Genomic DNA, 12,735 nt, shown 5'->3' with positions numbered 1-12,735 from the left:
CCGCCTCCAGGGTTCAAGCAATTCTCCTGCCTCATCCTCCCGAGTAGCTGGGATTACAGGCATGTGCCACCACACTCGGCTAATTTTGTATTTTTAGTAGAGATGGGGTTTCTCCATGTTGGCCAGGCTGGTCTCGAACTCCTGATCTCAGGTGATTCACCCGCCTCAGCCTCCCAAAGTGCTGGGATTACAGGCGTGACCCACCACGCCCAGCCAAAAAAAATGTTTTAAACTTAAAAGTATTTAAAAATCTTTAGCTAATGGTTTATACACTTTTGGTTTTATACATATTTTACTATATATAATATTAGTCATATTAGTACAGAAGTAGGTTTTATTTACACACACATGTTATACATATATAAGTTAAATGTACACACGCATAGTTTGGTTATGTAAGCTCAATATTTTGTTTTACTAATAGGAGTTCATTATCAAAATCTTTGGCAATCAGGCCAGGCGCGGTGGCTCACATCTGTAATCCCAGCACTTTAGGAGGCCAAGGCAGGTGATCACCTGCATTCAGGTGTTCGAGACTAGCCTGGCCAACATGGTGAAACCCCATCTCTACTAAAAATACAAAAATTAGCCAGGCGTGGTGGCAGGTGCCTGTAATCCCAGCTACTCGGGAGGCTGAGGCAGGAGAATTGGTTGAATCCGGGAGGCAGAGGTTGCAGTGAGCCGAGATCGCGCCACTGCACTCCAGCCTGGGTGACAAGAGTGAAACTCCTTCTCAAAAAAAAAAAAAAAATCTTTGGCAATCACTGATCTAGAAAACTCACCAAATTATTTGGACAACCTTGCTTCCCGGAGGACTGGAAGGTGCTACTACACTGAGTCATTTTCCAAGGAGTCTGGCCCTGGTACTGGGGCCAGGTGAAAGAGAAGTTGGTGGGTACAGGCAAGAGGCCATGAGTTTGGTGCTGCCAAAAGGCCAGGACTCCTGAGGCTCAGCCTTTTCCTGTTCACGTCCTGTCCCCTGACTCCCTTGGGTGCCCCCTTGCCATCTCCTACCTTGTTGAGGAACTGGATCCAGCCAGAGGGGCAGCCCCCCAGGGCTGTAGTTGGCAGGTCTGGGGGCTGCGTTTCTTTGGTGATGTTGCTGCGCTTGCAGATGTAGGGCAAGGCTGTCAGGCACCTCTGGTCCCCCCAGTCCTCTGCGGAAAGGGGAGGGGAGGGCAGTCACCCTCAGGGCAGAGCAGGGCAGGACATGGCTGGCAGCACACTCAGCCTCATGCCCTGAGAGGAGGCTGGGCAGAGGCTCAGGGCCTGTGTCCAGCTCCGAACTCAAGTCTTCTGGACCATGGAGACAGGCCCACCCCTCGCTGAGTCTAGCCTTTATTGGGTTGTGGGAACAAAGAGAATGAGAAGAGACTGATGACATCTGCCCAGGCTCGCCCAACATCAACCCCTCTGCACAGCTGACTGCGCACTCTGCCCCCAGCTTGCCCTCACCTCGGCTGGCTGTCATGTACACGCACTTCTTGTCCTTGCCGACAGGCCGAGGTTTGCCTGGTGCCCAGGAGATGAAGTTTATAATGGAACCATCTGTCCATCTGCAATGGCATGGAGCAGAGGTAACTCCAGCACCAGCCTCGGGCTGGGCCTCCACTGGATGCAGCAATGAAGGCTGCAAGAATGGGGGCAGGGAAGGGCCCAGGTTCTGGGGTTTAGTGGCTGTAGGCTGAGGAGTGGGGCTACTAAGCTCAGGGCAGTCAGAGACTCAAGGACCTGGTGCCTCTAGATAAGGCCCCAGCTGTCCCTGGACACTTGCTGCTCCAGAAAAGAAGCCTGAGGACTCCAGGGCAGGAAGCCCAAGGGCAAAGACAAGCTCAAATTCTGATTCCCAGGTGCTCCTGGTCCTCCCTGCCTCAAGCCCCCCCATTGCATGGTAAGTAGGCACCAAATACAAAGAGGCCCCCGATCATCATATGTTCTGCCCACTTCCCAAGAGAGTCTTAGTCCTGATGAATGACACCAGACATAACAGGAGCTGCCATTATTTAGTAACTGATGGGCTGGATGCTGCGTAAGAACTTCACATATGTTATTTCTAATCTTCACAAAAATCTTACCAGGCAGGCCTCATATTCCCATTTTCAGATGAGAAAACCAAGGCCCAGAAAGGTGAAGTCGCTTGCTCAAGGCCACACAGCCAGCAAGGGGCAGGGCTGGATTTAAATGCAAGTCTGTCTCTGTGCTCCGTGTGTGGACAGCCAGCCCCCTTCCACATCTGCTGCCTGCCTGGGTTCCTACCTGAAGCGCCCATCGCTCTCAGACGTGTGCAGGCCGATCCACCAGTGCTGCTCCTGGGCCCGGGAGAACTGGAGAAGCCAGGCAGGCAGGTGTGGGTAGGCAGCCCCCTGCCCTCATCCCGGGCCTGCCCTCCCCCAGCCTGCAGCCCCCTGCTCCATCCAATGCCCACCTTCTGCAGGTTGTGGCCCAGGAAGTCTAGCTCCTCCTGGCTGTGCACGGAGGTCAGCTCGGCCTGGAACCACGTGCAGATGCGCTGCGCCTGCGCCCACGTGGAGTGGTGCTCAAAGAACTTGTACTCGGCCTCCTGGAAGCGCAGCCATTCCCGTCGGCCTGCAGGAGCAGCGCGGGCGTGGGAGCGGCGGCCAGGCCGAGGTTGCACGCCAGGCCCCGGAGGCGGGCGCGGCAGGGCCGGGGCAGAGCCAGGCGGCAGGAGGCGAGCCTGCAGGCACACCGGACCCAAGCAGGCACCGCGCCAGGCCCCAGGCCCCAGGCTTGCCTCGCCTCCCAGACGGAAGCAAACGGGGCTGCGGCTGCCTCCATCCGAGCCAACCCCGTCCCCCTTCTCTCGACCGGAACTCCTCATCCCCTCCGTTTCATTCAGGCCTCTCGGGCCTTACCGCAGAGTTGACGCCCCCTCCCACGCGATGGGTAGCGGGATGGGCTGGGGGGGCCTCACCTTGAGGGCTGTCGTCGGGCTCCCGCACATCCGTACCTAGAGGGACAAGGACAAAGACGTTGTGGGGAAAGGAGACCCTCCCTGGAATTCCTGGCCCCGCCACCCTTCGCTCCATCCCGCGTCCCCCAGCGCCACTCCAGCCAACCTCTGGGGATCTTGCAGATCCAGTCCAGCTGTGTGTCGCACTGCATGGCCACCCACTGCAGGGAGGCCAGGTCCAGCACCGCACAGCCCCGGATGTCGTCGTCGTCGTGCCGGCTCCGGTCGAAATTGTGGTAAGAGAACTGGAGGAGGCGGGTGGAGGGAAGAGAAACGTGAGGCGCAAGGTGCAGGCCGCCCCCATGCCCAGAATAGGTGAACAAGAGGCCTGGCCTGAGCTGGGAATTCTCACCCGGGGCCGGGTGACCCCTCTCGGACCTGCTTTCCGGAAGCCGGCTCCGACCAGGGACCCGGCCCCCAAGAAAACCCGCCCACCTCCAGGCCCCGCCTCAAACAGGCCCCGCCCACCAAGCTCCCCTCCTCACTGTCCCAAGTACCCCAGGCCCGCTCACCCCTACGCCGTCGCTCCAGCGCCAACTCTGACCCCCTCTGGGATCCCGACGGTTCAGGCCGATCCAGAACCAGTGCTGCTCGTGAATCTCGGGTTCTGATTCACTTCAGCACAACCCAGGAGTGGGGACGGAAGAGATGGGAAGTGAGAGGGGCAGGGACCCAAACGTGCCCCCCCGTCCCTTGCAGCTGCGACCGGGGCAGCCCCCAAGGCCTGGGGCCTCTCCATCTGGGGTTCACATTGACCCATCGATACACCGTTGAGGTCACTTCGGTAAAGTTCTCCCCCCAGACAGAGCTGGAGAGAGCTGGACTAAGCTGTCCACTCAAGGGGCAGTGGCCCCTCCCCTTCGTTTGGGTTCCTTTTGGGTGGGGGTGCCCTGACCAGCAAGTTTGTGCAGGCTTTTACTTTACGGAGTTTAGGAAGTTCAGATGAGGAGGTGGCAGGGATCTACAGCTCTGGAGTTAAATAAACCTGGATTCAAGTATCCGTTCACCCATGAACTTGGGCAAATAACCTCTCTATCAACCCACAAGGGTCAGGGGTTAACAGCTACTCCATAGGGTTGTCGGGAGGCTTGAGTGAGGACTATATGTTTAGTACAGTGCCTGGTACGTGGTGAGAAGTGATGACCATGAGCTATTGTAATTATGAGTCAAATAATGTAATCTCAATGTTTGCTGAGAGGAGAGATCCCTTCAATTAAGCTATCAGGAAGCCTGGATCCGTCTGGATTTTCCCAGTGCTAGGGGATTCCAGGTGCTGATGCTCAGAGCCCAGGACAGAGGTGGTGGTTCAGAGGGATACCCATGGGCAAATCCTCACAGCTGTGGCCTTTCTCCTCCTATCTCTCAGGAAAAACTGTTGATTGAGGAGTGTGGGTCATTGTGGGATGGTGTAAGGTGAGGGGAAACACTTGCCAGGACCAGCGTGTGGGAGATTTTGCAATGGGGTGGGGGGTACATATGTAAGTTTGTGGGTCTGTTGGAACATTGCTGGGGGGATGATGGTGAGCAATACACAGTCTCCTATGAGTGCATGGATCACACCAGCGTGTTCTTCCAAGACGCCAGGGCACCATGGCTACTTGAGTGAGGACAAGATGGTCCTGGCACCAGCAGCAGGTGCAGGCCTCCCTGGGGTCACCCACATTCTGCCATCCCCGCCCTCACCCAACAAAACCAAGGGTCTGTCGGCCATGCCTGCTCCTACATGTGTGCAGGTGCCCTCCTACCACGCCTCAGCCCAGCTCAGTACCCGAAGATCTTGTTGAGCATGTTGGCCACAAAGTGCTCCTCCTCGTAGCTGGCCAGGCTCAGCAGCTGGGCCCCCAGCTCCTGGCAGGCCCCCTGGGCCTGGACCCAGCTCTTCTTGTCCTGCAGCCGCTCTGAGCTGAACACCTGCAGGGGCAGAGTCCAGCTGTCTAAGCTGTCCCCACTGGCCTACCCCTCAGGGGGCACCTACTGCCTTTCCTACCATGGCAGAGGAGGGGGCTGGAGCCTTACTGGACAGGGGGCTCAGGCTAGCTAAGGACAATCCTGTTCATCTGCAGATGACGTCCGGGGAGGGGAGCTGGCACAGTCACCTCCTGGAGAGTGCCCCTGAGCCCCATCCCCTGACCAGCAGGGAGATCTGGGCTCTAATCCCAGCAGAGCCACAGCTTAACGTGGGTAAGTCCCTTCTTCTCCCTAGACTTCAGTTTCTGTGCATAATAAAAGACTTTGGACTCTGCCAGTGGCTCCCAAACCTAGCGTGGTTAAAAATACAGATTACCAGGCCCAATCCAGACCTAATGAATCTAAATCTCCATTGTGACAGCCTAGATTTTTATTTTTATTTATTTATTTATTTTTGAGGCAGAGTCTTGCTCTGTCACCCAGGCTGGAGTGCAGTGGCGCGATCTCGGCTCACTGCAAGCTCCGCCTCCTGGGTTCATGCCATTCTCCTGCCTCAGCCTCCTGAGTAGCTGGGACAACAGGTGCCCACCACCACGCCTGGCTAATTTTTTGTATTTTAGTAGAGACGGGGTTTCACCATGTTAGCCAGGATGGTCTCAATCTCCTGACCTCGTGATCCACCCGCCTCAGCCTCCCAAAGTGCTGGGATTACAGGTGTGAGGCACCGCGCCCGGCCAAGATTTTATTTTTATCAGGTTCCCCAAGCAACTCTGAAGAACATCTAGGCTGGCCCCAACATTTGGGAACCTCTGAAATCAATGATCTGTGGTTCCCTCAATTCCTCAAATGATTATTGAGCACCAGGCCTCCAGATTCCATGGACAAGTCTCACCAGAAATCACCCGTCTGCAGCCTGGTGTGTCTCTGGATTGTGGCTGGTCCCACTGGGACCTCCACCCAAACTGTCTCTTTGCTCCTGTCCTCCCCCTGCCCCCAACCTGCCCACAGGCTGCCCTACCTTATAGCAATACCGGAGTTTGGGGTCCGAGGCCCAGCCCTGGGGACAGGAGCCAGTGAGGCTGGGCGTGGGATCTGGCCCAGGTAGCTCCGGCGTCACTGGAGTGCCCAGGCTCTGCCGGCAGATGTAGCGGGCCCGGAACGAGGTACAGTTCTTCACCTCCCACAGCCCCATGGCACTGCCAGTGGCCAGGGCCACGCAGCCCCCACGGCTGTACCCTGAAGGAGAGGGAAGGGAGACCCAGGCTCTGAGAAGGATTCATAGTCCAGTCCTCTCTCACATCCCAGCAGGGAACCAGCATGGCCCTCACACTGGGAACCAGCTTGGCCACCTCTTCAGAGACATGCTCTCTGGGGCTGGAGCCAGGAGGAAGAAGGGAATAGAGGCAGAGCCCTGGCTCTAGGTTCACCCACTGTAAGGGCTCAGGCGAGCTGCTTAACCTCACTGAGCCTGCTTCATCATCTACCTCATCAGGTTATTGAAAGGGTTAGAAAGATAGTGAATGTGAAATGGTAATAATAGTAATAACAAGCACTTGTATTGCGCTCAGTATTCTAAACACATTTTTTAAATGAGTCCAGATAGAGAAGAGATTATTTGTTTCTTTTTTGTGAGCTCAGATAGAGAAGTCATCTAGACACTTTACACACATTAACTCTTTACACATATTAGCACTTTACACATATTTAAGACTCATGTCATCCCTGTGAGGAAAGGATCATTATTCCCATTGGACAGATGAGAAAACTGAGACTCAGAGGATGCACAGCTAATAGATGGCAGAGTCAGGATCGGAGCCAGGCAGTTTGGTTTCAGAGCTTGTGCTCATAGCCACTACACCACAGTGCACCAATGATCTGTTTATGGGGAAGCCCTGGGGCTCGGTGCCGGCAGGGCCAGTCCACCCCCGCCTCCCTCCTCGCTTCACCAAGGCAAGTCAAAGAAGGGGCTCACCAGGCTGGTCCCGGTTCCAGTGGGTGTACATGACTTCATCCCCACTGAGCCAGCGGAAGGAGCCGGTGCTGTTGAGGTCCTGCAGGGCCGTCCAGAAGTACTCGCCCTCCCAGTTGTAGATGAGGCTGCTAACGAAGGCCTGTTCGAACCTTCAGGAGACGGACTGGTCAGGGCAGGGATCTTCCCGCTTCCCAATCCCCCAGCCACAGGCCAGACGCCCTACCGCGGGAGCTCAGGTGCTGCCCCCGACCGATAACTTGCTCAAGAAAGCAGGGACCCCTGGGAGCCCTGCAGCTGATTTATGGAACCCTCAGCTGCCCCTTCTACTCTCTGCACCCCTTGCCTTGCTGAGAAGAAAGTAGAGAAAATCAGACACAACCAAGGCCTCTCTTTCTCAAGTATCCAGCCTGCACCTGTGCCTGCCCGGGCCCTGCCCTACACTGGGGTCACTTAACAAGTGAGAGTCATTCTTCTGACAAGATTTTAAAATGCCCTGGAGCCTACTGAGGTTCAAAGGACTCCAGGTCCCTCTGGGCATGATGGCAGGATGCTACCGCATTTGCTGGAGGGACCACATTAGGCCCAGACATGGGCAAGGGCTAGTCAGGGCACCCGCCCCTGCTGTACCTGTTGGTGATGGTGACCAGCTGAGAGCCATGGTCGGTGCACAGGCGCCGGGCCTCACTGTAGGTCACTTGGTCCTCTCCCAGCCAGTAGCAGGATGGGCTGTGCCATGTCCAACCCTGGCTCAAGAGTGGACAGAAGAGTGGTGTCTGTAGGGAGGATGACTCTCCACCCTCACCCATAAATCCTGCGGTGGGAGATGCCATCAGGGACATCACTGAATGTGCTCAGGACGGAGGGGACTGGTTTGAGTCCTGGGCTGTGTTCTGCACCTCGTTTCTCCACACTCCCCCTCCACCATCACCCACAGCTGTGGAAGCTGGGGTGGAGGCCCAGCCCCAGCGTGGCTGATCGGCAGGCTGCCAGCAACCGGCCAGTGACCTGGCTCAGGAAGATGAATGGCCCTTCAGGCTCCTCTCTTGGGCATTTAAACCAAGAGACACAGTGGGGAAATTACTGTTGGCTGGGAAACCACAGCTAAAAGCTGGGGAGAGCTGCCAGGACGGAGAGGGGATGGGCAGTCCTCAGGGGCCTGGCAAAGCTGGAGTTGGCGCAGGATGCTCCTGGCCCAGGGATGGCAGGAGGGGCTCAGAGACAAGACCCTGGCAGGCGAGGCTGGCAGGAGCCAAGGCAGAAGAGAAGCAGATGTGGTATGTGTGGTGGGGGCCTCATCTGCTGGCAGGGGCTGTGCTAAGACCCCTGGTGATCCTGGGCTGTTAACCATGGACCCTCAACACTCCCCACAAAAATTCCAGGCTGGCCTTGGTGCCAGAGAAGTTGGTAAATTCTCTCTACTCCTCCCTTCACCTCTTCGCAGCCATGACACAGCCCCTGGGCCAGGCACTGTCCTTGCCAGTCCACAGACTCCGCGGCTGGGCTCTGCTCTCCCCGCTGCTTCCTCCCCCATGGGGCCATGCCTGTTAGTGTTTCCTGCTCATTTTCTGGGGGAGGCTTTGGGGTCCAGGTGGGTGTGGTAGGGGCTTAATCCAAAGGAAAACAGAGTGAGGAGCCAGCCTGGCTGCAAGGGGCTGCTGGGAGGGGCCAAGGGCCAAGCAGTGTCTTTTAGAAGCAAGCTCCCTGCACCCATCACAGCATTTGCACCCCTGCTCCACTTCCTGGAGGAGGGAGAGGGTCTGTCACCTCCTCACACCCTCAGTCACTCACCCCCTACTCACTTATACAGCTTTCATTCCTTGACCCCCCCCACCAACCTCCCTGAACATCCTCTAGAAGCCCACTGGGGCTGGGAACACGAGGGGGAAGGTGCAGCCCCACCCTGAGTGGCCTCACTCCTCCAGGGGAGACAGACCAGCACACGCCCTGTGTCAGACGGCAGAGGAGGGGGAAGGCAGGACTGGGGGTGCACAGGGGCCACACTTCACTTCGGCAGCCACTGCTCGACATGACTAGGCTGGACTCTGAGGGGGCACTCGGGGGTAGACCAGCCCCCACCTCCCTGTTCTCTGCTGTCTCGAGGAAGTGGCTTCCCCCATGGGGAGGGACTCAGGACTGGGCTGGGGGTGGGGAGCTCTGCTTCCTCCCAACAGCGCCCACCCGTCCCATCCCATCCAGTATCACTCCTTCAAGAAAGGAGCAGTTTAGAGAGGTCAGGGAAGGGGCTGCCAGCGAGAGGGCAATGCCATGCGAGGCAGCAGGAGTTCATCCACTCCTCCCTCCCCTGGTAGCCCCTCTGACTGGTGGCCCCACTCAGGGCAGCTCCAGAAACACCCTCACCTTCCGGCAGCCATGGTCCTCCTCGGCGGCCCCCTGGCTCAGCTGGCCTGCCTTCTTGCAGATGGATGGCAAGGACTGGTTACAGGGACTGTCATTCCAGCGGCCTTCCTAGGGACACAGGGTGAGGAAGAATCTCAACCCCCACCTCTCCATAAATTTCCCAAATCCTTCTTGGAATCTGGTTCCTAGAGCTGGCCCTGTCTCTGACTTGCTGTGTGATTCTGACATCTCTGTGTCCCAGCTGTGCAATGGGGAAAGCAGGATGAACCCATAAGCCTCACAGGGTGGATGAGAGCACAAATAGTTCACGTGCAAACGCCTTGAAACTTAACAAGCATTGTCTAAATGGGAAAGGCGTCCTGGCCCGGCGCAGTGGCTCACACCTGTAATCCCAGCATTTTGGGAGGCCGAGGTGGGTGGATCACTTGAGGTCAGGAGTTCAAGACCAGCCTGGCCAACATGGTGAAACCCCAACTCTACTGAAAATACAAAAAGTTAGCCAGTCGTGGTGGCGCATGCCTGTAATCCCAGCTACTTGGGAGGCTCAGGCAGGAGAATCGCTTGAACCTAGGAGGCAGAGGTTCCAGTGAGCCAAGATCGTGCCATTGCACTCCAGCCTGGGCGACAGAGTGAAACTCCGTCTCAAAGAAAAAAAAAAAAAGGAAAGGCATCCTTTTACATTATTGTAACTGATGGCAGGATAGACAGCTTGGATTCCCGAGGCATCTAGCTAGTGCCTGCAGGGCCGGAGTGAGCAGAGGCCAGTGTGCCCAGACCAGAATTTCAGCTGATGAAGCTGAGGAGCAATTTAGGCCTCGGCCCCTGCTTCTGTCTTCGCCCTCCCCAGTATCCACAGGCCCCCAGCCAGCAGTATGTCTGCCTCTAAGCTCCATCCTGAGGGCAGGCATGTCTGTGTATCCTAGCACCCAGAAAAATGCCTGGCACATGGTAGATACTCAATACATAATTGTTTTAAAATTCTTAAATAGCATCCCCTAAGGCAAATGACTGCCACTACAGTCCCCAGCATTGTTTGCAGTATGTGACAGCAGAACATCCTGTCTGTCCCTAGGAAGGGTGGTCTGTGTCCCTATGGCTTTCTCCTTTTTATTTTATTTTATTTTTTTGAGACAGGGTCTTGCTCTGTCACCCAGGCTAGAGTGCAGTGGTGCAATCTCAGCTCACTGCAGCCTCCGCCTTCCAGGTTCAAGCGATTCTCTTGCCTCAGCCTCTCGAGTAGCTGGGATTACAGGCATCTGCCACCATGCCTGGCTAATTTTTGTATTTTTAGTAGAGATGGGGTTTCACCATGTTGGCCAGGCTGGTCTCGAACTCCTGACCTCAAGTGATCCGCCTGCCTCAGCCTCCCAACGTGCTGGGATTATAGGCATGAGCCACCACACTCAGCTGGCTTTGTCCCTTTTTAAAGGGTCTTTCATCTCTGCTTGAAGCCCTCCATCAATTCCTTCACTTACACCACATCTAAGCCCAAACCATGGCAAATTGTCATAAAACCCAACAATCTCTTGAGATGACAGGACCCTGGACTGGGTAGAGCACTGGAGGCGAGGACTGGCAGAGTGCAGCCCTGCTTGCAAAGTGTCTGCACATAATGTGGGTTCTGATGCCACCTTCTGGCAGGGAAGGGCAGCTGGGAGGGGACCAAGAATGCACCAAGAATGCCTAAGGTTTCACGAGAATTAACTCCTCTCATCTCCCCAGTGACCCTCTAGTAACTTGCCCAAGGTGACTTGGCTAGTTGGAGGTGGAGGTGGAGGTGGAATTCAAGCCCCGGCAGTCTCTCATGTGGAAGGGAAGGCATTGGTGGGGAAGAGGGGGACTGCTGAGAGGTAAGAGGTTCCAGGCAGGTTCTGATAGTAACTAGGATGTCCTTCAGCTGGGGTGGCACCTGGAGGTTGGGGGTGTATTTTGTGGCCCTGTGATAGGGAGAGGGAGATCTCACCGGGCCCCAGATGGTGACACAGTCCTCCAGACTGTCCCGGAAGTTGTTGGGCTCAAAGGGGTGCCAGTGGGTGAAGCTCACAAGGCTCCCGTCAGACCACTCAAAATTCATCTGCAGTTTCAAATCGTTGAGGCCGATCCACAGCTCCTCCACCTCTGGGGGTGCAGCAGGAGAGGAGGGGAGAGAAAACATTGACAGGTCAGCCTCAGCCACCAGTAGGGAGGAAAGAACATTCTCTGAGGCTTCTGGACAGGATGGGTGGGGCAGTGGGAGGCCCTGCCCTCCACCCAGACACGTGGGCGGGCAGCTCCTCACCTTGCTTGATCTGCTTGGTGATGAATTCCAGCTCTGCCATGCTGTGGATGCTGACCAGGTCGCCACCGCCCCGTAGACATGCCTTCTTGGACTCCTGCCAGCTGCGCTTCTCCGCCTGCAGGCGGTAGCAGTGGCCCTGGAAGGGCTGCCAGCTCGGCTCGCACTCCACCTTCACATTGGCCCACCTGTCTGCAGAGACCCATGAGGCTGCTGCTCAGGGACTGAGCCGCCCAGTCTGGGCACCAACCCACTGGGCTGACGTCAACACAGGCGAGGCCTCCAAGTCACCTTCTCTCCAAACTCTCCCAGATCAATCCCGGTCCCCACCACAGCTCTTGGAAATGCTAAAAAAAAAATAAAACTTTACAGGGCTGCTGGAGCCCCGGGGCACAGACCTAAGTTGTGGTGGCAGATTCCACCCAGGACAGAACAGTTCCTCTGGCTGTGGCTCTCAGAATACGATGGGTGGGCCAGGCATGGTGGCTCAGGCCTGTAATCCCAGCACTTTGGAAGGCTAAGGCTGGAGGATTGCTTGAGCCCAGTAGTTCAAGAACAGACTGGGCAACAAAGGGAAGATCCCATCTCTATAAAAAATAAAAAATTAGCCAGGCATGGTGATGTGCGCCTGTGGTCCCGCTACTCAGGAGGCTGAGGTGGGAGGATCACTTGACCCGGGGAGGTCAAGGCTGCAGTGAGCCATGATTGCACCACTGCACTCCAGCCTGGGCGACACAGCAAGACCTTATCTCAATCAATGCATCAATCAATCAATCAATAAACAATGGGTAGAAAGTCAGGACAAACCAGCCTCATAAGCCTCAGTTTCTCCCTCTGTAAATGGGGTTTCCTGCTATGAGATTCAAGCTTGGCTTATGGCCACCCTGCCTAGTAAATGGAACCACTGTTATTCTCTCAAATAACATTTATGGAGCACCCACTCTGTGCAGGTCTGGGCAGCCCAGGAGTGAGAAAATTGGGAAACGGGACCTTGAGCCACTAATGGGGCCCAGGCAGGCCCACCAGGAATCCGAGGTCTTGGTGGGTGGGCAGCCGAGAACATTAGGAGGTGCTCAAAGTCACTACAGATCGGCCCCATCCCCCAGCTAGGACTCCTTCTCCCCTCCTAACCCTGAACCCCAGGGCTGAGAAATCCACCCGTCCCAGGCCCTCCCTTGCCCCGACTTCCGTGCCTTTCAGGTTCACCTTCTAGGGGTTGGGGTCCGAGGGCAGCTGAAGCAAACAAGCCCT

The 12,735-nt window shown here is 56.2% G+C and overlaps 1 protein-coding gene across 1 annotated transcript in view; it reads right to left on the bottom strand.

Moving 5' to 3' along the window:
* The window catches only part of MRC2 (mannose receptor C type 2), a 64,798-nt gene that overhangs the window by 10,222 nt on the left and 41,841 nt on the right, over positions 1-12,735 (bottom strand). Inside the window, exons 7-20 of the mRNA XM_054537226.2 lie at positions 11,488-11,676; positions 11,173-11,327; positions 9,210-9,317; positions 7,479-7,594; positions 6,852-7,000; positions 5,898-6,115; positions 4,740-4,882; positions 3,484-3,586; positions 3,078-3,216; positions 2,933-2,968; positions 2,426-2,586; positions 2,257-2,324; positions 1,456-1,556; positions 1,015-1,157 (exon numbers count right to left, since the gene is read on the bottom strand). Of these exons, the coding sequence (XP_054393201.1) occupies positions 1,015-1,157; positions 1,456-1,556; positions 2,257-2,324; positions 2,426-2,586; positions 2,933-2,968; positions 3,078-3,216; positions 3,484-3,586; positions 4,740-4,882; positions 5,898-6,115; positions 6,852-7,000; positions 7,479-7,594; positions 9,210-9,317; positions 11,173-11,327; positions 11,488-11,676 (1,829 nt within the window). The remainder of the gene's footprint in view (positions 1-1,014; positions 1,158-1,455; positions 1,557-2,256; positions 2,325-2,425; positions 2,587-2,932; positions 2,969-3,077; positions 3,217-3,483; positions 3,587-4,739; positions 4,883-5,897; positions 6,116-6,851; positions 7,001-7,478; positions 7,595-9,209; positions 9,318-11,172; positions 11,328-11,487; positions 11,677-12,735) is intronic.

This window comes from Pongo abelii, chromosome 19 (assembly GCF_028885655.2).
Source record: "Pongo abelii isolate AG06213 chromosome 19, NHGRI_mPonAbe1-v2.0_pri, whole genome shotgun sequence".
Lineage (NCBI taxonomy): Eukaryota > Metazoa > Chordata > Mammalia > Primates > Hominidae > Pongo > Pongo abelii.
Note: the sequence above shows the minus strand (reverse complement) of the source record. Positions and strands in the feature narration are given on the sequence as shown.